Source organism: Oncorhynchus masou, chromosome 26 (assembly GCF_036934945.1).
Source record: "Oncorhynchus masou masou isolate Uvic2021 chromosome 26, UVic_Omas_1.1, whole genome shotgun sequence".
Lineage (NCBI taxonomy): Eukaryota > Metazoa > Chordata > Actinopteri > Salmoniformes > Salmonidae > Oncorhynchus > Oncorhynchus masou.
Window position 1 is genome coordinate 7,735,801 of NC_088237.1, and position 22,825 is coordinate 7,758,625.

A 22,825-nucleotide genomic window follows, 5' to 3' on the forward strand; every position below is an offset into this window, starting at 1 on the left:
AGACCGAGAGAGAGAGACCGAGACCGAGAGACCGAGACCGAGAGACCGAGACCGAGAGACCGAGAGACCGAGAGAGAGAGACCGAGAGACCGAGAGAGAGAGACCGAGAGACCGAGAGAGAGAGACCGAGAGACCGAGAGAGAGAGACCGAGAGACCGAGAGAGAGAGACCGAGAGACCGAGACCGAGAGACCGAGACCGAGAGACCGAGACCGAGAGACCGAGACCGAGAGACCGAGACCGAGAGACCGAGACCGAGAGACCGAGACCGAGACCGAGAGAGAGAGACCGAGAGAGAGAGACAGAGAGACCGAGAGACCGAGAGAGAGAGACCGAGAGAGAGAAACCGAGAGAGAGAGACCGAGAGAGAGACCGAGAGACCGAGACCGAGAGACCGAGACCGAGAGACCGAGACCCCGAGACCGAGAGACCGAGACCGAGAGACCGAGACCGAGAGACCGAGACCGAGAGACCGAGAGAGAGAGACAGAGAGACCGAGAGAGAGAGACAGAGAGACCGAGAGACCGAGAGAGAGAGACCGAGAGAGAGAAACCGAGAGAGAGAGACCGAGAGAGAGAGACCGAGAGAGAGAGACCGAGAGAGAGAGACCGAGAGAGAGAGACCGAGAGACCGAGAGAGAGAGACCGAGAGAGAGAGACCGAGAGACCGAGACCGAGACCGAGAGACCGAGACCGAGAGACCGAGACCGAGAGACCGAGACCGAGAGACCGAGAGAGAGAGACCGAGAGAGAGAGACCGAGAGAGAGAGACCGAGAGAGAGACCGAGAGAGAGAGACCGAGAGAGAGAGACCGAGAGACAGAGAGACCGAGACCGAGAGACCGAGACCGAGAGACCGAGAGAGAGACCGAGAGACCGAGAGACCGAGAGAGAGAGAGACCGAGAGAGAGAGACCGAGAGAGAGACCGAGAGACCGAGAGACCGAGAGAGAGAGAGAGAGACCGAGAGAGAGACCGAGAGACCGAGAGACCGAGAGACCGAGAGACCGAGAGACCGAGAGACCGAGAGACCGAGAGAGAGAGACCGAGAGACCGAGAGACCGAGAGAGAGAGACCGAGAGACCGAGAGAGAGAGACCGAGAGAGAGAGAGAGACCGAGAGACCGAGACCGAGAGACCGAGAGAGAGAGAGAGACCGAGAGACCGAGACCGAGAGACCGAGAGAGAGAGACCGAGAGAGAGAGACCGAGAGAGAGAGACCGAGAGACCGAGAGAGAGAGACCGAGAGAGAGAGACCGAGAGAGAGAGACCGAGAGAGAGAGACCGAGAGACAGAGACCCCGAGAGACCGAGAGAGAGAGACCGAGAGACCGAGACCGAGAGACCGAGAGACCGAGACCGAGAGACCGAGAGAGAGAGAGACCGAGAGAGAGAGACCGAGAGACCGAGAGACCGAGAGACCGAGAGAGAGAGACCGAGACCGAGAGACCGAGAGAGAGAGACCGAGACCGAGAGACCGAGAGACCGAGAGAGAGAGACCGAGAGAGAGAGACCGAGAGACAGAGACCCCGAGAGACCGAGAGAGAGAGACCGAGAGACCGAGAGAGAGAGACCGAGAGAGAGAGAGAGAGAGAGAGAGAGAGAGAGACCGAGAGAGAGAGAGAGAGAGAGAGACCGAGAGAGAGAGAGAGAGAGAGAGAGAGAGAGAGAGAGAGAGAGAGAGAGAGAGACCGAGAGAGAGAGACCGAGAGAGAGAGACCGAGAGACCAAGACCGAGAGACCGAGAGAGAGAGAGACCGAGAGAGAGAGACCGAGAGACCGAGAGACCGAGAGAGAGAGACCGAGAGAGAGAGACCGAGAGAGAGAGACCGAGAGAGAGACCGAGAGACCGAGAGAGAGAGACCGAGAGAGAGACCGAGAGAGAGAGACCGAGAGACAGAGACCCCGAGAGACCGAGAGAGAGAGACCGAGAGAGACCGAGAGAGACCGAGAGAGACCGAGAGAGACCGAGAGAGACCGAGAGAGACCGAGAGAGACCGAGAGAGACCGAGAGAGACCGAGAGAGACCGAGAGAGACCGAGAGAGACCGAGAGAGACCGAGAGAGACCGAGAGAGACCGAGAGAGACCGAGAGAGACCGAGAGAGACCGAGAGAGACCGAGAGAGACCGAGAGAGACCGAGAGAGACCGAGAGAGACCGAGAGAGACCGAGAGAGACCGAGAGAGCTGGAGATAAGGCAGGTGGAACTGGACCAACCACATTGGACACTATGGAACCAGAAAGCCTTCATTCTCTCATCCTGGAATAACCAAGGCCATCTGCCTTTGGCCTCACGAGCAGGAACCTGGACTTCATCACAGAAATCGGAAATACAGACATTGTCATCCTACAAGAAACCCGGTACAGAGGAGACGGACCCACTGGTTGCCCTCTAGGTTACAGAGAGCTGGTAGTTCCATCCACTAAACTACCAGGTGTGAAACAGGAAATGGACTCAGGGGTGATAATGATAATTTGGTATAGCGCAGACCTAACTCACACCATCATATTAATCAAAACAGGAACATTTTACATTTTGCTAGAAATTGAAAAGGAAATTATCTTAAGAGAAAAATGGCCTCCTTTTTGCTACCTATAACCCCCCACTAGAATGACCATAGTTTAAAATGAAGACTGATTTCCCCCTCCAGGATGGAGAAGCTATCATTTCCAGGAACATATTAGTCTGTGTTGACCTAAATGCCAGAACGGGACAAGAACCTGACACCCTCAGGGGGACAAACGCCTGCCTGGAGTTGACAGCATTCCCTCCCCCATATGCCCCCTAGGCACAACTATGACAACATAACCAACAAAAACGGGTCACAACCTCCTGCAGCTCTGTCGCACGCTGGGTATGTACATAGTCAAGTGGTAGGCTTTGAGGGGACTCCAATGGTAGGTACACCTAGAGCTCACCTCTTGGCAGTAGTACTGTAGACTACTCTATCACTGACCTCAACCCAGAGTCTCTCAGAGCGTTCGCTGTCAGCCCACTGACACCTCGATCAGATCACAGCAAAATCAGTCAACTTGAACAGAAAAATAATCGTGAGGCATCAAAGTAATATTAAGAAATGCTATAGATGGAAGGAAAAAACTATTCTGCAACAAATTCAATCCCTTTTAGACAACTTCCAGAACAAAACATTCAACTGTAATAGTGAAGGTGTAAACTTGGCAGTAGAAAAACTCAGTCTGACCTCTCAGCTTTCCTATCAAATCTAAAAAATCTCAAATAGAAAACTGAAGAAAATTAACAACAATGACAAATGGTTTGATGAAGAATACAAAAATCTAATAAATTAATTGAGAAACCTGTCCAACCATAAACACAGACCCGGAAAACCTGATGGTGAATCACTAAAACAACACAGAAATACACTACAGAAAAAGAAGGAACAGCACGTCAGAAATCAGCTCAATGTAATTGAAGAATCCATAGACTAAACAATTCTGGGAACATTGGAAAACACTAAACAAACAACAAGAACTCTCCCCAAAATGGAAATGTTTGGGTAAACCACTTCTCCAATCTTTTTGGTTCTATAATAAAAAGAACAAACAGCAAAAACATATACATGATCAAATACGAATCAATTTAAGACTACCAGAAGCCACTGGATTCTCCAATAACCTTGAACTACAGGACAAAATAAAAACCCTCCTACCCAAAAAGGCTGTGGTGTTGATGGTATCCTCAATGAAATGATCAAACATACAGACAGAAAATTCCAATTGGCAATACTAAAACTCTAACGTCATCCTTAGTAGATCTGGCGTCACCCCCAATATTTGGAACCATTTGGAACCAAGGACTGATCACCCCAATCCACAAAAGTGGACAATTGTGACCCCCAATAACTACCATGGAATACGCGACAACAGCAACCTTAGGAAAATCCTCTGCATTATCATTAACTGCAGACTCGTACATTTCCTCAGTGAGAACAATGTACTGAGCAAATGTCTGTGTTTTCTAACAGTTGTAATACTGTGTCCTCCCATGGTGGTGAGAAACTGTTAGGCTTGCAGAAAATTATGAAACATGTTGCAGATTAAACAATGTACAGTGGGGCAAAAAACTATTTAGTCAGCCACAAATTGTGCAAGTTCTCCCACTTAAAAAGATGAGGCCTGTAATTTTCATAGGTACACTTCAACTATGACAGACAATATGAGGGAATAAAATCCAGAAAATCACATTGTAGGATTTTTAATGAATTTATTTGCAAATTATGGTGGGAAATAAGTATTTGGTCAATAGCAAAAGTTTATTTTTGTAATGTCTATTCTTTTGGAACTTCTGTGGAGTACTTTTTACTGTTCAATTGTACTGTTTATTTTACTTTGTTATATTATCTACTTCACCTGCTTTAGCAATGTAAACATACAGTTGAAGTCGGAAGTTTACATTTAGGTTGGAGTCATTAAAACTCGGTTTCAACCACTCCACAAATGTCTTGTTAACAAACTATTGTTTTGGCAAGTCAGTTAGGACATCTACTTTGTGCATGACAAGTAAATCTTTCCTACAATTGTTTACAGAGATTATTTCACTGTATCACAATTACAGTGTGTCAGAAGTTTACATACATCATAACACTTGCATTTATCAACATTTATAATGAGTATTTCTGTGAATTCATGTGGCTCTCTGCAATATCACTGCATGTTTTGGAACTACTGAACATAACACGCCAACGTAAAATGAGATTTTTGGATATAAATATGAACGTTACCGAACAAAACATACATGTTTTGTGTAACATGAAGTCCTATGAGTGTCATCTGATGAAGATCAAAGGTTAGTGATTCATTTTATCTCCATTTGTGCTTTTTGTGACTCCTCTCTTTGGCTGAAAAAATGGCAGGGTTTTTCTGTGAATTGGTGGTTACCTAACAATCGTTTGTGGAGCTTTCGCTGTAAAGCCTTTTTGAAATCAGCCACTGTGGCTGGATAAACGAGAATTGTATCTTTAAAATGGTGCCTAATACTTGTATGTTTGAGAAATTTGATTTATGAGATTTCTGTTGATTTGTATTTGGCGCCCTGCAAATTCATTGGCTGTTGGCGAGGGATTCCGCTAGCGGAAAGGAGTTCTGGTCCTACATAGGTTAAACAGCTTGGAAAATTCCAGAAAACAATGTCATGGCTTTAGAAGCTTCTGATCGGCAAATTGACATCATTTGAGTCAATTGGAGGTGTACCTGTGAAATCATTTCAAGGCCTACCATCAAACTCAGTGCCTCTTTGCATGACATCATGGGAAAATCAAACAAAATCAGCCAAGACCTCAGAAAAAAAATGGTAGGCCTCCACAAGTCTGGTTCATCTTTGGGAGCAACTTCCAAACGACTGAAGGTACCACGTTCATCTGTACAAGCAATAGTAGGTAAGTATAAACACCATGGGACCACGCAACTGTCATACTGCCAAGGAAGGAGATGCGTTCTGTCTCCTGAAGATGAAGGTACTTTGGTTTGAAAAACGCAAATCAAACCCAGAATAACAGCAAAGGACCTTGTGAAGATGCTGGAGGAAACAGGTACAAAATTATCTATAACCACAGTAAAAACGAGTCCTATATCGACATAACCTGTAAGGCCGCTCAGCAAGGAAGAAGCCACTGCTCCAAAACCGCCATAAAAAAGCCAGACTACGGTTTGCAACTGCACATGGGGACAAAGACCGTACTTTTTGAAGAAATGTCCTCTGGTTTGATGAAACTGTTTGGCCATTATGACCATTGTTATGTTTGGAGGAAAAATGGGAGGCTTGCAAGCCGAAGAACACCATCCCAACCGTGAAGCTCGGGGTGGCAGCATCATGTTGTGGGGGTGCTTTGCTGCAGGAGAGACTGGTACGCTTCACAAAATAGATGGCATCATGATGACGGAAAATTATGTGGATATATTGAAGCAACATCAGTCGAAGTTTAAGCTTGGTCGCAAATGTGTCTTCCAAAGTGGACAAAGACCCAAAGCATACTTCCAATGTTGTGGCAAAATGGCTTAAGAACAACAAAGTCAAGGTATTGGAATGGCCATCACAAAGCCCTGACCACAGCCCTATAGAATATGTGTGGGCAGAACTGAAAAAGCACGTGCGAGCAAGGAGGCCTTCAAACCTGACTCAGTTACACCAGCTCTTTCAGGAGGAATGGGACAAAATTCACACAAACTTATTGAGGGAAGCATGTGGAAGGCTACCCAAAATGTTTGACCCAAGTAAAACAATTGAAAGGCAATGCTACCAAATACTAATTGAGTGTACGTAAACTTCTGACACACTGAGAATGTGATGAAAGAAATAAAAGCTGAAATAAATAATTCTCTACTATTATTCTGACATTTCACATTCTTAAAATAAAGTGGTGATCCTAATTGACCAAAGACAGGGAATTTTTACCAGGATTAAATGTCAGGAATTGTGAATAACTGAGTTTAAATGTATTTGGCGAAGCTGTATGTAAACTTCTGACTTCAACTGTACCTAATTACATTTTTGAAACTAATAGATTGTGTTTAGTTAACAATTCCGATGTCTCATATTTTATCAGAAGATACTATTAACACGTACATTTGACTGGACACCCAAGATAGGCTATGGCCCCCCTCTCGAGATGGTCTCAGTTCGGTTCGCTTGAGGGGCTCTTTTGAGTGTTCACGCTGAACGAAAAAGGGACCAAGTGTGATAAGACCAGTAAATATGACAGATTGTTATTTTAAAACGCGGACTATATGTGAAAACACGCTTACTTACCGAAAGGAGCTTCCACGTGATTGGACGAACCTGGCGCGGAATTCCAGACCAGCTCAACTTTCGTAATTCCTCTGAAAGGGGAACAGACAGATAATTACATTATGACATTTTCAAAGAACATACAAGACCACTGAGATTCTTTGCCTGAAGAAAGCAAAAGAAAAAAGACAATAATTGTCTTATAATTGACAGTAATAATACATATTATACTACAAAACCTTAGGATACAGATACACCTAGAGCATCAGCCTAAAGCATTTATCATGTTTGCGTAGGGGGGAAACATATTTCCTGGAAAGACAGCGCCATGCATATTTACTGTGTAGCCTATTTCCCCCAAAGACTCCGAATTGCCTGTTATCCAACACATACATAGACCGTGATGCCAGGAAATGAACCCAAAACATATGTTGGCTCTACAGGAAAACATATTTCCTTGAAAGACAACACCATGAAGCTTTCTGATTTGGTGTATATTTTCCCCCAAATTCCCAATATCCTACACATCCAAATGAATTACAAACCCAAAGCTTCTCCTCTGTCTCTGACATCCAAAACATTAGCATTTGACGGGTTTAAAGAGGTTTCCCACCACATGGCCAGGAGGCCGCGTTCTGGGGCCCACGAGCGTTAATGTGAATCAATCTCACAGAGATGCAAATTGGACTTTTAAATTGGAAAAGAGGGGCTCCCCCTGGGTCGATAAAACCACCAGAAAATATGGTTTATGCTGGATTCTTCATATTGGCTGTGTCCCAATTGGCAACCTATTCCCTATGTAGTGCACTTTTGACCAGGGCACATCACATTAGTGCTCTGGTCAAAAACAGTGTACTACTGTATATAGGAAATAGGGTCCCATTTGGGACACAACCCTGGTTTAATTCTGGATTCTTTCACATAAGGTCCACTGCATACTTCAAACTCTGCGGGAGTGGGCAGTGCTATTGGCCATGGTAAAGAGTACTGCACTATAAATGAAATACTAGGGTGACATTTGGGACACAGACAAGGCCTTCACCTGTGTCATTCAACCACAGTTCACCAACGGCCATGCATCCAACTTCGCTTCAGCCTAACCAAAGTTTAGGACTGCATCATTAACATTCCGCCTGCCTATTCCAATCAAAATTCCACACAAATTCAACAAGAATCTCTTCAGTGTAATTGCATATTGTGCATTGTCTCACTCGTGTTAGGAGACTGATGTGTGTAAATGAGATGACAACGGCAGGCAAAACAGGTCAACGCCCCTCCCGTTCTCCCTCCGACTCTTCCTTGCTCTCCATCTTTCTATCGTTACACCTCTCCTTCCATCCCTCTCACTCTACCTACCTACCTCCCATGTAAAAACAGAAGCATCTCTGACTCAGGCCTAAGCTCCCATCTCCACTTGTGCTCAGAGCGCTGGCGCAAAACTGGTACAACACAGCAGACATGTTGATTTGTTCCAAATTACTGCCGGGCAGTTTTAAAGCAAACGCAAGACAATATTGTGTTAGTGACCAATATTGCAATGGGAAATGTTGGCCCGTTCTAAACAGGAAGGCCTGGATTAGTCCATTGGCTACATCGAGTGTCCACTTACACAACTACTAATACGTTGTATAGCCCATCACTACTGCTTTGTATACCGTCGCCACTTAGGCAAGGCTACATTCTGAGCATGTTTGTTTTTCATCCATTTACCCTTTTATTTATTATTTTCATTCCCAATGAGATTCAAAAAACTTTTTCCAGAAGAGAGCAAAAAGCCAGAAATCAAGCATTCACTATATAAAGCCTATAGGATATAGAAATTGTTCCATATTACCTCTCCGTATCTCCAGGGCCTCTGGTGAAGTACATAGATTCTATAATGAATCACAGCCCACAGCACACTATGGTCGCGTCCCAATAATCTATCCTTCTTCCTGAACTGTGCAATTGTTCACTACTCCCCACGTTTAAAAGGACAGAATTGGTGTATGCACGGGCTATAGTTGGTTTCCGTATACCAGTCATATCCTTTCAAATCCATAAAGGGATGTGAACAAGTGCACACTTCAGGAGGAAGGAGATTATTGGGACGCAACCCATCAGTATCGTATCGCACAGAATAAAGCTTTTAAACAGAAGCCCCGAGGCTCCCTAGCAGGTAGAGACAGGAAATGTTTATAGTTATCAGGACGTAAAGCATACGCCTTCTTGAAACACTAATGTAATGCATATATGCACCATTGAGACCATACCGTCAGGCTGTAACAACACCTGGTAAGGCAAATGCACCGCCCGCAACCACAGGGCTCATCAGAGGGTCGGTGCGGTCTGCATCACCGGGGGCAAACTGCCTGCCCTCCAGGACATCTACAGCCCCCGGTGTCACAAGAAGAACAAAAAGATCATCAAGGATATCAACCACCAAGCCACTTCCTGTTCACCCCATTATCATCCAGAAGGAGAGGTCAGTACAGGTGAATCAAAGCGACTGAAAAACAGCTTCTATTTCAAGGCCATCAGTCTGTTAAATTAGCCATTACTGTTCGGCCTCCACCCAGTACCCGGCCCTGAACTTAGTCACTAGCCGACTGCCACCCGGTTACTCTACCACGCACATAGACTGCTGCCCTATGCACTGGTCTCTTGTTTAAAGAAGGTTTTAGTTATTTCATATGTATATACTGTATTCTACGTAAATCCATCCCTTTTCAACAATTGCTGTATATATACACACACACTATCCTATAGATGAGTGTGGTTACTACATGATTCCATGTGTGGTATTTCATAGTTTATGTCTTCACTATTATTCTACAATGTAGAAAATAGTAAAACTAAATGGAAAACCCTTGAATGAGTAGATGTGTCCAAACTTTTGACTGGTACTGTATTTGTACTCCAATGATCGTCCTAATATTACACATTTCTTCATTCCAGTCTTGTACTTTAGATGTGTGTATTGTTAGATACTACTGGACTGTAGGAGCTAGGAACACAAGCATTTCTCTACACCCACAATAACATCTGCTAAATATGTGTACGCGACCAATCCAATTTGATGGAGATTATTTGAATGACATGGGCTTGGTAATTAACCCAAACCTAACCTTCTAGAGCCACAGAGCAGCTGTTGGGAAGGAGAGGAGAGGCATGATGAAATGATGCAGAAGAAAGATGGATGTGAGAAGACTGCGGGACGGGGGAGTGCAAGGGGGAGCAGAGGGAGGAGAGAGAGAAGGAAGGGAGCAGAGAAGAGAAGAAAAAAAGAGGTAGATGGACAACAGTGGAGGGAGAACCACACCACATTCACAGTTACACTGATGTGGCAGCTTTAACGAACCCCAAGGCTTTACAGGGAGGGAAGAAACTTAATAGGGAAAGGAATCCACTCAATGAATTAAATACAGAGCTACTCAACGGTGTCTCTCCTCAGTCCGCACTCTGCACATTCGAACCCTCATCTGCGCCGTCAGCCGCATTAATTGATTAATTTATCTTACTAGCCGTTAATTAAACTACCTGTTTCCCAACTGACATTAATCTCACAGTGGGGAGAGAGAGTCAGACACAGACTTACACACTCTCTCTCCTCGGGCGCTGATGACCTGGAAAGACGACCGTTCTCATGGCCATACGTGCAAGGCTTCTGTGTTTGGGAGGGCTGGAGGTCAGACATTTACTTGGCACCAGCTGGCCAGCAGTGTGAGAGCATCTGCCTGCTGCAGCCATACATCATAGACGGAACACGCCCTCTGTGCTCGACGCATTTTAAAACACTACTCGAAAAATCTAAAACTGGGGAAATCTCAAATGACATTCTATTCACGCATAGGGATTAGGTCAACAGTATCATGGGTACCTCTGGTTGAAAGTAGAGCACTAATGGTTAACATGAGTGCACTCTAAAAAGGTAATAGAATATGATTTAGGACGTGGTCTGCATGCCCCTTCAACATCCCCTCCCGAGCTGACTCAGTCAGCACACGGATGAGGAAATGCCATCCGGAGCTCCTGCTACACGGAGAGAAAAAACACGACCTTGCTCAGTTTCCTCAAGCCTGGTCTTAAATTGCAAATGCCGTTTCATTAGTGGCCGTCTCGTTTCTCGGGAAAACACCGCTTTTTCAAGAATATATATCACTTGTTCGTTAGAATAAAACAGCAAAGCCTGAAACACTAGTTGAACAAGGTCCCCAAGGGATGTGAACCCAGGGCTAAATCAAATCAGAAGTCTCAGAGCCCTGAGTGAGATTATGAGGAAAAGCACAGTGTGAAGCACGCAGTCAGTCAGTAGGCATGGTGTCTGTGAGCTATGAGGATAATCTAAGAGAAACCGAGAAAAGGCATATCCTAGACAGGATGACACAGTCCAAGTCAAATAATTAAAGCAGAATGCAAATTAAATGAAAATGGCAACACAGACTACTAATGACAAATAGAATATACCGTCGGACTATTTCTATAGCAGAGACATTGAAAGTGTGTAGACTTGACAGAAATTAACTTTAAAACTGCAACAATAAGAGGGGTGTAGAATTACAGAAGGAAAGCAGCTTTAAAACAAACCGTCATGTTCACTAAATCCTAAGGGAAGCACTGTGTTGCGTCATAGAATCTCTCCCCCGGAGGTCACTTCCGATCCCAGACACCTTGTCCTTTAGACTACTGCATTAATGGTTTATTCATGAGCTCACACGGGATAGGCCTTGGCTACGGTACATTTTCGCTTGTGGCCACGCCGGTACTTCGTAACATCGTGTACCTCCTGTTTAAGCATTTTCACAGCTGTATCCCTATGGGAGAAGTTGAAGTAATGGACGCTAAATACCTTCAATATTGCAATGTTTAAAATGTACGGTACAATCCCAACACAGATTGTGTCGTTCAAATCTCCAGATGGAGAGTCTAGTGCTTGGATTTGAGTCCACATCCTGTGTGTGCGTGAAAGAGAGGAATCAAAAAAAAAGTTGTTTTTTTGTTAAAAAGCAGAGAAAGATAGGCCATTTATCAGGAAAGATGAGAGCTGTCAGTCTGTGTGCTGACTGAGTGAGGAAGTGATGGCAGAGGGAGGCAGACAGTTGGCAGGCCGAAGCCATGCACTAGTCAGACACGACTCAGATGGAGAGGGCAATGGGGCAGACAGACAGCCAAGAGGTCCTCACACACAGCTCACATTCATAGACAGACACTACAAAACAAACACTTCCTTGTCGGTGTCAGACATAGGCTATATCAAACAGTGACAGCAGATCCCGTAGGCCTATTCCTATCATGGCCGACAACAACCCAATAAAGAAATTAGAGCTAAGCCACATCCCGAGCAACATCCTGCTGCACTCTGTGTCTTGTGTAGTCCTGTAGAACTAACGCAGAGAGGCTACAATATTAGTGGCAGGCAGATCCCCATTTCTTCCAACGCAGGGAGCCCAAGACAACATCCCCAGCAGACAAACCAGGGCCTACTGCCACATCATCCCTATCATGGCTAACAAGAATGCCATCCGGCCTGACGCATTTATTCAGCGCTGTAAAAGTTTTAGCTGATGCTCTAAACCTTAAGCGCTGAGTCTGTCTGTGTGAGAGACAGAGTACCGTGCTGTTAACTCAGGTAAAGGACGAAGAGACAAGCAGCTGGTGACGACAGGCTCGTGAACTAATGGGAGTCCAGTAAAAAGATACTCCTCCGTATTACCACCTGGCTTCTGGACGATGAAATGTAGTCTACGTCCCAAATGGCACCCTATTCTTCCCTATAAAGTGCACTACTTTTGACCCAAGCATATATGGTGCACTAAGACCATATAGGAAATGGGGTTCCATTTGGGACGCAACCATGGTGAGATATAGTGGTGGAGACTGGGAAGTGAACGGTACAGTAAGGACCCAGTCAACTCCCCCTAGCGCGGCCTCTCAAAGTCACTGCCGAGAGAGGTGGTCGGCTTCTTAAACTGATTGCATTATAAATTCCTCTGCTTCTTATAAATTATCCTACTTCACCCATGAAGTTAACGTACAATATTCTAATTTCAGATGACACTTTTCAAAACCAACTTGTTTAAACTTCTCCCTAAAGTCTCTAAAGTGTGTGTATGATGCCAGCGTTTTAATGAGGCTGAGTAAAAATGAAATGTTTTAAGTTCTAAAGTATACTGTAGATGAAGTGGCAGTTTTGAGTGCAGGGATTATGAAGAAGGCCCCCAGATCTATATATTATTTGTGATTTGGTTCATGGGGAGTTCATACTCTTGGACCTACTATGGGAAGACAAAGTTCTGCCAGGCTGCCACTGTAATCTCGTGAGAACATACTACCACTGTCAAGGCATCCGCATGCTTCCCAGCCGAAACAATTCGGAGGAGTTTGCGCATACAAAGTATTCAGACCCTTTGACCTTTTCTACATTTACATTACACCCTTATTCTAAAATATATTAAATTGTTTTCCTCAATCTACACACAATACCCAATAATGACAAAAAAAAAACTGATTGAGACATTTCTGCTCATTTGTTTTTTTTTAAATATATAAAAATGAAACACATTTACATAAGAATTCAGACCCTTTACTGAGTACTTTGTTGATGAACCTTTGGCAAAGATCACAGCTTAGAGTCGTCTTGGGTATGACGCGTCTAAACGTCTTCCATTTAAGCATGATGGAGGCCACGGTGTTCTAAGGGACCTTCAATGCTGCAGAAATGTTTTGGTGACCCTTCCCCAGATCTGTGCCTCGACATGATCCTGTCTCGGGGCTCTATGGACAATTCCTTTGACATCATGGCTTGGATTTTGCTCTGGGACCTAATATAGACAGGTGTGTGCCTTTACAAATAATGACCAATCAATTGAATTTACGACAGGTTGACTCCAATCAAGTTCTAGAAACATCTCAAGGATGATCAATGGAAACAGGATGCACCGGAGCTCAACATTGAGTTTCATAGCGAAGGGTCTGAATATTTACATAAATAAGTATTTTATTTTTAATACATTTGCTAACATTTAAAAAAACTGTTTCTGCTTTGTCATTATGGGGTATTGTGTGTAAATCGAGGAAAAACACGAATTTCATACATTATAGCCTTATTCGAAAATGTAACAAAATGTGGAAAAAGACAAGGGACCTGAATACTGTTTGAATGCACTGTATATTATGACAACATTTTGTGTCGTTCTTGTTAGTTTTGGACTTCGGTAAGTGTTTTTGCGGCTGTTTGTGTTCACAAAAACATTGAGGCAAGCCGAAGTCTACATCCCTTCATCTGTGATTGGTCAACAGTAGTGATTCTTCAATAAAGGGAGTTGAAAGTCTGTTGCCCAGCAACAGCCCCAAAACATCACTGCTCTAGAGGAGACCTGCATGGAGGAATGGGCCAAAATACCAGCAACAGTGTGTGAAAACCTTGAAGACTTACAGAATGTTTGACCTCTGTCATTGCCAACAAAGGGTATATAACAAAGTATTGAGAAACTTTTGTTATTGACCAAATACTTATTTTCCACCATAATTTGCAAATAGATTCATTAATCCTACAATGTGATTTTCTGGATTTTTTTCTCATTTTGTCCGTCATAGTTGAAGTGTACCTATGATGAAAATTACAGGCCTCTCATCTTTTTAAGTGGGAGAACTTGCACAATTGGTGGCTGACTAAATACTTTTTTGCCCCACTGTATAACTGGCATGGACAGGCAAAAACAACTGGTATTGGTGACAAAACAGCTGACTGTGTGCCAAGTAATTACGCACAAAGGAATTAGCAATCAGCCTGCCTGGTGAGACCTGCCACAGTAGAGCAGCTTTAGGCCTAGGGCATCGCCATGAGAGACATAATCATCTCAGTAGTTGTCATTTAGCCTCTGGTCTCAAATGACCACTGAGGTGTGAAATAGTGTACCACACCAGACAAACTTCAGCTGCTATAGTGGTTCAACTCTCCAAGACGGAGACGCTGTTTCTGTTTTTTGAGAGGGGAGTGTCTTGCGCTCCTAATCTACGTTCCACTCTCCAGGGGGGTATTCATCATTGGATGATGTCGTCTTAAAAGACAACTTAACTAGCCATCCGGTGCTTGACCTGGGATATCTACTCTCTTGACTAAACCCTGAGCCTATTTACTAGAAAACCATATTTTAGAGGATCATATTTTCATACACAACGGAGAGATGAATCAGAAATTATATTCCCCGTAGATTTTTAAAAAAAAATACTAATTGAGTTAATAGTTGACATAAGAATTCAATTGAACTACAGAATGGCATGGCTGTGGTGGTAAGCCTATAATATTGGGAAATGGCTGTGTAACAGGATTGTCAACTGTAACTGTGGAGACAGAGAGACAGAGAGGTGTAAGAAGAGGCAGAGAGAGAAAGGCAGATATGCAGAGAAAAACGATAAGTCGCAGCAGTAGCATTTAGAGGCTTCAGCAAGAGAAGGAGTTACATAGATCAGCAGCTCCCCCAACTGTAGCAGGCAGAGAGAAGCAGATGAAAAGAGATGGAGAGAGACAGCAGAAAGAGAAGAGGTAGAGTCAGAGACTAACAAGAGGAAGAAAGAGGGAACGTAAGTCAGCAAAAGAAAGGAGAAAGGGCAGGGAGTAAAACGGGAGTGTATGTGGGGAGGGAGAGGTTTAGTGTCCAGGGAAGATTGCCAGGGATGAAGTGAGGTAGAGTAGGAGAGAAAGTCTAAGCAAGACCTAATCAGAGGAAAGAGCATCGCCATGGAAACGGCTATGTTTCCGCCATCAGAGAGAGGTAATTGGCTGGTGTTCGCCGCTCTTAGTCTCTCAAAATAAACTGTAAAAGCTGATGCTGTGACTCGCAAAATCCAGCTCACACAACTACACGCTGGCATCTATACTATGGTTTCTGAAAACAAAATCATTAAAAAGCAGAAGGACAGGGATAAAATATACACTGTTCCAAATGGTGCAGATCAAATGTTTCAGTCAGAAGGCAGGGAGGGACAGAACAAGCCAAACGTGCCTCTTTCAAAGTGGTTAAATTTTATCGCAAAAAAGGACATTAGATTAAGATCATGATTCACATGTGTCTGGAATGGCAGTCTATTTGTCATAGGCCAATATTCCACATTCTTTTGACCAGGTGCCATTTCAAAATGCAGCCCATGTACAGTATCTTTATCAGTTATCAGTCATTGCTTAACTAGACCCCTGCCTGAGGCCAGGCCAAAGTAGTATCAATGAGTTAGCCAGCTAGCTCTAATAAGAAAGCTAAACAAGCTTTTTTTATTTTATTATTATTATTATTATTATTATTATTATTATTATTATTTGAGGAAACCTTTGTTTTGAAGCTAATTTAATGCAATTCTACGTAGCTTAACCAGAATCATGATTTCTTTTAGGCAGGCTATTTAATCATAATAAATAATGGAAAATAAAAAAATAAAGTGCAGACCAGATTTGACCAAATTTTATTCTGCAACCAAATATGTTTTATGATTTATGTTAACCCTCAATTTAATTACAATACTGTTCAAAGGTTTGGGGTCACTTAGAAATGACCTCGTTTTTGAATGAAAATCACATTTTTGTTCATTAAAATATCAAATTGATCAGAAATACAGTGTAGACATTGTTAATGTTGTATTTGACTATTGTAGCTGGAAAGAGCTGATATTTTATGGAATATCTACACAGGCGAACAGAGGCCCATTATCAGCAACCATCACTCCTATTTTTATGATTATTAGAAAAACCTTTTTGCAATTATGTTAGCACAGCTGAAAACTGTTGTTCTGATAAAAGAAGCAATAAAACTGGCCTTCTTTAGACTAGTTGAGTATCTGGAGCGTCAACATTTGTGGGTTTGATAACTGGCTCAAAATGGCCAGAAACAAAGAACTTCCTTCTGAAACTCGTCAGTCTATTCTTGTTCTGAGAAATGAAGGCTCTCTCATGCAAGAAATTGCCAAGAAACAGAAGATCTTGTACGCTATGTACTACTCCCTTCACAGAACAGCGCAAACTGGCTCTCTGAATAGAAAGAGGAGTGTCTTATCTGGTGTCCTGTGTGAATTTAAGTATGCTCTCTCTTATTCTCTTTCTTTCTCTCTCGGAAGACCTGCGCCCTAGGACTATGCCTCAGGACTACCTGGCATGATGACTCCTTGCTGTCCCCAGTCCACCTGGCCGTGCTGCTGCTCCAGTTTCAACTGTTCTGCCTGTTCTTCCTGTCTCAGACCTGCTGTTTTCAACTTTCTAGAGAAAGCAGGAGTGGTAGAGATACTCTGAATGATCGGCTATGAAAAGCCAACTTACATTTACTCCTGAGGTGCTGACTTGCTGCACCCTCAACAACTAAACAACTACTATGATTATTATTATTTGACCATGCTGGTCATTTATGAACAATTGAACATCTTGGCCATGTTCTGTTATAATCTCCACCCAGCACAGCCAGAAGAGGACTGGCCACCCCTCATAGCCTTGCTCCTCTCTAGGTTTCTTCCTAGGTTGCCGCCTTTCTATGGAGTTTTTCCGAGCCACTGTGCTTCTACACTTGCATTGCTTGCTGTTTGGGGTTTTAGGCTGGGTTTCTGTACAGCACTTTGAGATATCAGCTGATGTAAGAAGGGCTTTATAAATTAATTTGGGAGGTCCCGGTGCACAACTGAGCAAGAGGACAAGTACATTATTGTGTCTACTTTGAGAAACAGATGCCTCAAGTCCTCAACTGGCAGCTTATTATATAGTACCAGTCGCAATGTCAACAGTGAAGAGGCGACTCCGGGATGCTAGCATTCTAGGCAGAGTTGCAAAGAAAAAGCCATATCTCAGACTGGCCAATAAAAAGAAAAGATTAAGATGGGCAAAATAATACAGACATCTAAGTTTGAGGTGTTCGGATCACAAAGAAGAACATTCACGAGACACAATGTGATGGAGCTTTGGTGGTGGTGAAGTGTACAGGGTAGAAGGGATCTTGAAGAAGGAAGGCTATCACTCCATTTTGCAACGCCATGCCATACCCTGTGGACGGGGCTTAATTGGTGCCAATTTCCTCCGACAACAGGACAATGACCCAAAGCACAGCTCAAAACTATGCAAGAACTATTTTAGGGAAGGTATTGGTATAGCTGGTATTCTGTCTATAATGGAGTGGCCAGCACAGTCACCAGATCTCAACCCTATTGAGCTGTTGTGGGAGCAGCTTGACCATATGGTACATAAGAAGTGCCCATCAAGCCAAACCAACTTGTGGGAGGTGCTTCAGGAAGCATGGGGTGAAATCTCTTCAGATTAACTCAACAAATTGACAACTAGAATGCCAAAGGTCTGCACGGCTGTAATTGCTGCAAATGGAGGATTCTTTGACGAAAGCAAAGTTTGAAGGACACAATTATTTCAATTAAAAATAATATATAACCTTGTCAACGCCTCGACTATATTTCCTATTCGTTTTGCAACTCATGTCATGTATGTTTTCATGGAAAACAAGGACATTTCTAAGTGACCCAAACTTTTGAACAGTAGTGTATACATATTCCGTTTTACAGAAAGTGACTAGATCAATTGGCACACATTGTGTGCCTCCCAAGTGGCGCAGTGGTCTAAGGCACTGCATCGCAGTTGCTAGGCTCTGCCGCGGCCCGGAGACCCATGGGATGGCGCACAATTGGCCAAGCGTGGTCGGGTTACAGGAGGGTTTGGCCGGCAGGGATGTGCTTGTCCCATCGCGCTCTAGCGATCTTGGTAATCAAACTACGTTTTCCAATTTAAAATAGCTATTTCAGAGAACAAATGCCATGCTTTTGTTTGAGAAGAGCGATCAACAACAAACATTTTCCGCCATGACAGTTGACACATTCATATCTGGAGGTAGACTTATGACTTACATTCTGATATCTTGCTCTTATTTCTCTTCCTGATGGTCCCAGTGATCAAATGAAGTGCCGTTTGCTGTGATAAAATCTATTTTTATAGCCCAAAACCAAACAATTTGTAAAACGTTTGTGTCGTGAATTCCATCTCTATCAATTGACGGAGCATTCAACGTAATTACACACTAAACAATCGTTTATCTAGTCATAGTTGGTTTTATTGAAATCCTCTGGATGTTTGCAACATAGCCAAACTTGATTGTTTTGTTTTGCGGGGAGTATTGACCGAAGTGAACTGATTTGAAGACAACGAGCAAAGACCTCAATGCGCACCAATAATATTAGCAAAGCTTCGTTGATTGACTATTTCTGCCCAATGACCACTGATCTTCTTGAAATCTAGCTGGGTAGATAGCCAATGAGCTGAGGTAAATGCCAGTACGTGATGGTTATGGGTTGGACCACCATCCCTTGTTAGTAAACACACGCGTAACGAACTTCATTCTCGCCATTGACCGTCAGAGTAGTTGCAGTCACGCTTGTTACGCACAGCAGTGTTTTGGAAAATAGTATTTTAGAAGCAGTATTTTGGAAAGTGTTTTTTCGACGATTTCATTGAATACATCATGGCGAATAAATCAGGAAAAGCGAAGTCCAAGTATACAGATTTGCACCAGATTATAGAAGAGATTGATCGGGAATGTGAGGCAGATTTTTTGTTTGAGGAATCTTTGAGTGAACACAGTTATGATTCAAACATCGAGGAGCGGTTTCTGCAAGGACAGGACGTAATTCTGGATTGGTAAGTGCTAATGCCGTTTTATGAAATATAAATATATTATTTATTTTTTGCAAAAATATCTATTTTTTGTTTTTTGCAATGAAATGTGTGATGAAATGTGTAAAGTACACATTGCCTATAGTGTGTGTGTGTGTGTGTGTGTGTGTACGACCCATAACCTCTCTGTGTGTGTGTGTCTGTGTGTGTGTGTCTGTATTTACTCCATGTCAGTTATATATATTTTCCATTTTTTTATTCAAATGGAATGGAGTAGAGTAGAACAGCAAACACACACATGGCCACTGCACCTGCTTCTCCTCTCCATTTCCATATGAAATAGCCATTGGGTGCTGTTGGGGGAGGGCAGGCCCACAACAATGGCCGGAGTTGAATGGAACAGCACTTTACCTTAGTGACTGTTCGATCTGCTCTATACAATACATATCTGTTTATTTTATGTGATGATAAAAGGCTCATACAAAACAAAAAAAATTATGATTTCTTTCACAGTGATAGCGACTCCGACTGGGAGCCCCTGGTGCCAAGGTGCCCATCCTCCACTGAAGCGGGTTCATCCAGCCGGACTCCTGCTGTCTCCGGCTCCACACCTACCCCCGTCCGGCCATCTAGAGGTGTGAAGACAGTAACAAAGAAGCGGAGGAGGGGAAGTGTGGAAACTGCTGGCAGAGAGGTAGAGGGGAAATGGCACTCTGTGCTGGAGGAGGATGTGGAGCCACGTCCTCCAATATTCCGACCAAAAAGGTCACCAGGACCTCAGCTCGACATGACATCAAAATACAGCCCCATGCATCTTTATCAATTGTTTTTCAACCCGGCAGTTGTTGATTCCCTGGTGTGTAATACTAAACAAGTATGGGGCTAGGAAGCAAGCAGGAAAGAAAGAGGCATGGAAGCCCATTTCCATGTCAGACCTTTTCTGCTACTTTTCACTGTAACAAGAGCATGGGAGGTGTAGACCTATCAGACGCACTGATAGGGTAACTACAATGTTCTACATAAGACAAAGAAATGGTACAAGACATTGTTTTACCATTTCATTGGCATTTCTGTGGTGAATTCCTTCATCCTGCAGAAGGAAATGGCGAAGAGCTGTGGACAGCCCCCCATCTCACAGCTAGCCTTCAGGGAGCTGCTCATCCGGGAACTTGCTGGCTATATCCGAAAGTCCACTGCATCACATTCTGCCCCCTCTACCTCTGCCAGCTTTACTCCTGCCTCCAGTGGTGTACATATCCCACAGTTCATTACTGCAGGCATGACTGTGCCTCAGGGCCGAAAGGGCAAAGCATGGAGGCGTCGTTGTGTTCTGTGTCGCATAAAGTCCCCATCACCTGCACCACTTGTTCAGTTTGCCTCTGCTTTACATCAGAAAGAGACTGCTATGGGACATGGCACAGGCAGCAAAATATTGTGTAGAGGACTTCCAAAGGGTTTTTTTGGGGGTTTTTTTCAAATATTTAAAAAAAAAAATTGTGTGTTAGAATTGCTTTTTGATATGTTGTTTTTAGTTATAGGTCATTTCACCAATTCAGCCACTTGGGTACATTTGGGCAACTTGTGTGACTTCATGCTAAATGTCATGTAGCTCACCCATTCCTGAAGTTGTCAGTCTGAAACTTTGCACACCTACAGTTGCCCTCTTGTTATCCATCAAATTTATCTCCAGCATCCTATTCTAGTACATGTGAAAGATGATGCAACAACAATAAAAAAACGTATGTATTCCTATATTCTCCTGCATTCAATTAACCTCTTGAAGCTAGGGGGCACTATTTGAACTGATATTGCAGGCTAAAACTTGAGGAAAATCCAAAATCAGGAAGTGCCCCTGTTTTTGAAACCTCTGTTGTTATGCATCCCTATTGCCCATTTAAAGGGATATCAACCAGATTCCTTTTTCTATGGCTTCCCTAAGGTGTCAACAGCCTTTAGACATAGTTTCAGGCTTTTATTTTGAAGAATGAGCGTGACTGACCACATTGCGTAAGTGGAGAGGTGGGGGCTCTCAGAGTGTGTTGTGCGCAAAAGAGAAAGGCGGCCATTGTTACTCCCAGTCCTAGTGAAAAGCCAACTGTCCCGGTTGATATATTATCGAATAGATATTTGAAAAACACCCTGAGGATTGATTATAAAAAACAGTTGACATTTTTCTGTGGCCATTATGGATATAATTGGAATTTTTGTCTGCGTTGTCGTAACCGCTCTTTCCGGTGGATTCCAGGGCATAACGCACCAAACTAACGGAGGTAAGCGTAATCAGGTGCGTGTACTTACTCAAGATTGACAAGTGCTCCAAACAAAAGACAATTAATAAATTGACAACTCGTAATGAAATAAACCCAAACTTTATCACGTGTAGACTAGGCTCTGCAAACTACGTGTCCACTCCTACAATGACAACAGTAAGGCTGTAATCATAATAATAATAAATTGAATGCATTAACAGAAATGACATCACCAAACAAGTAACGTAGATTCAAAATGATGTACATTTACTGTTAATGAACAACAGGTGATATGCCACCGCCACGGCCTCCACAATGGATTAGTCCACTCAGACAGGCATGAATGAGACAGGTGTCTCGTGCCAAATATTTTATATATACAGTACCAGTCAAAGGTTTGGACACACCTACTCATTGCAGGGGTTTTCTTTATTTTTACTTTTATCTACATTGTAGAATGTAGTAACCAAAAAAGTGTTATACAATATTAATATTTGAGATTCTTCACAGTAGCCACCCTTTGCCACTGCTCAATTAAAAAAAAAAAACCTTGGTCAACCAACAGCCTATCGACCAAACACTCAACTGGTCAACTAAATAGGGACAGCCCTAAAATGAATCATAGAATGTTGTTTTTGGGACATGATGAAAACATTAATACACGCTAATAATAGTTAAACAGTTAACTAGCCGGGCGACAAGATGTTTAATTTGCTGCCAAGTTAGTTTGTTCTGTTCACTATTATATTTTATAGTCTAGGACGGCCTGCTGCTGCAATGTCCGACTGTCTCTCTCTCCACTTGAGAAACAGCCCACTCGTTTTACATGCAGGTAATGAGCTCACTCACAGATGCGCTAAAGTATCATTCCGATCCTGGCTGATATGTTGATTTATATGCAATTGATCAAATATTTAAACTGTGCCTTAATATATTACATGAGAAATTATTAAATTCATTTGAATGACTTTTCAGAGAGAGCAGGGTGGGGGAGAGACAGGTGACAGAGCGAGAATGAGAGAGAAAGAGCGAGAATGAGAGAGAAAGATCGAGACAGCAAAAGGGAGACAGATAATAGGCTATGAATGAGATCCAGTCATATTCTCACTCTCCGTGATGATAAATGGGTTTGGCCTGCTCTTGCCATGGTCTTTGTAGCCTTAGTGCCGTAAAGCCTGCTCTGTTCCGCTCTGTCAGCCTGCCTACCTCTGCAAG

General features: G+C 43.3%; 1 protein-coding gene across 5 annotated transcripts in view; it reads right to left on the reverse strand.

Moving 5' to 3' along the window:
• tbc1d22a (TBC1 domain family, member 22a) overlaps positions 1 to 22,825 on the reverse strand; it is a 208,758-nt gene that overhangs the window by 169,618 nt on the left and 16,315 nt on the right. For all 5 annotated transcript variants that reach the window (XM_064938236.1, XM_064938233.1, XM_064938234.1 and 2 more), the window contains exon 6: positions 6,761 to 6,831. In XM_064938236.1, coding sequence (XP_064794308.1) covers positions 6,761 to 6,831 — 71 coding nt within the window. The remainder of the gene's footprint in view (positions 1 to 6,760; positions 6,832 to 22,825) is intronic.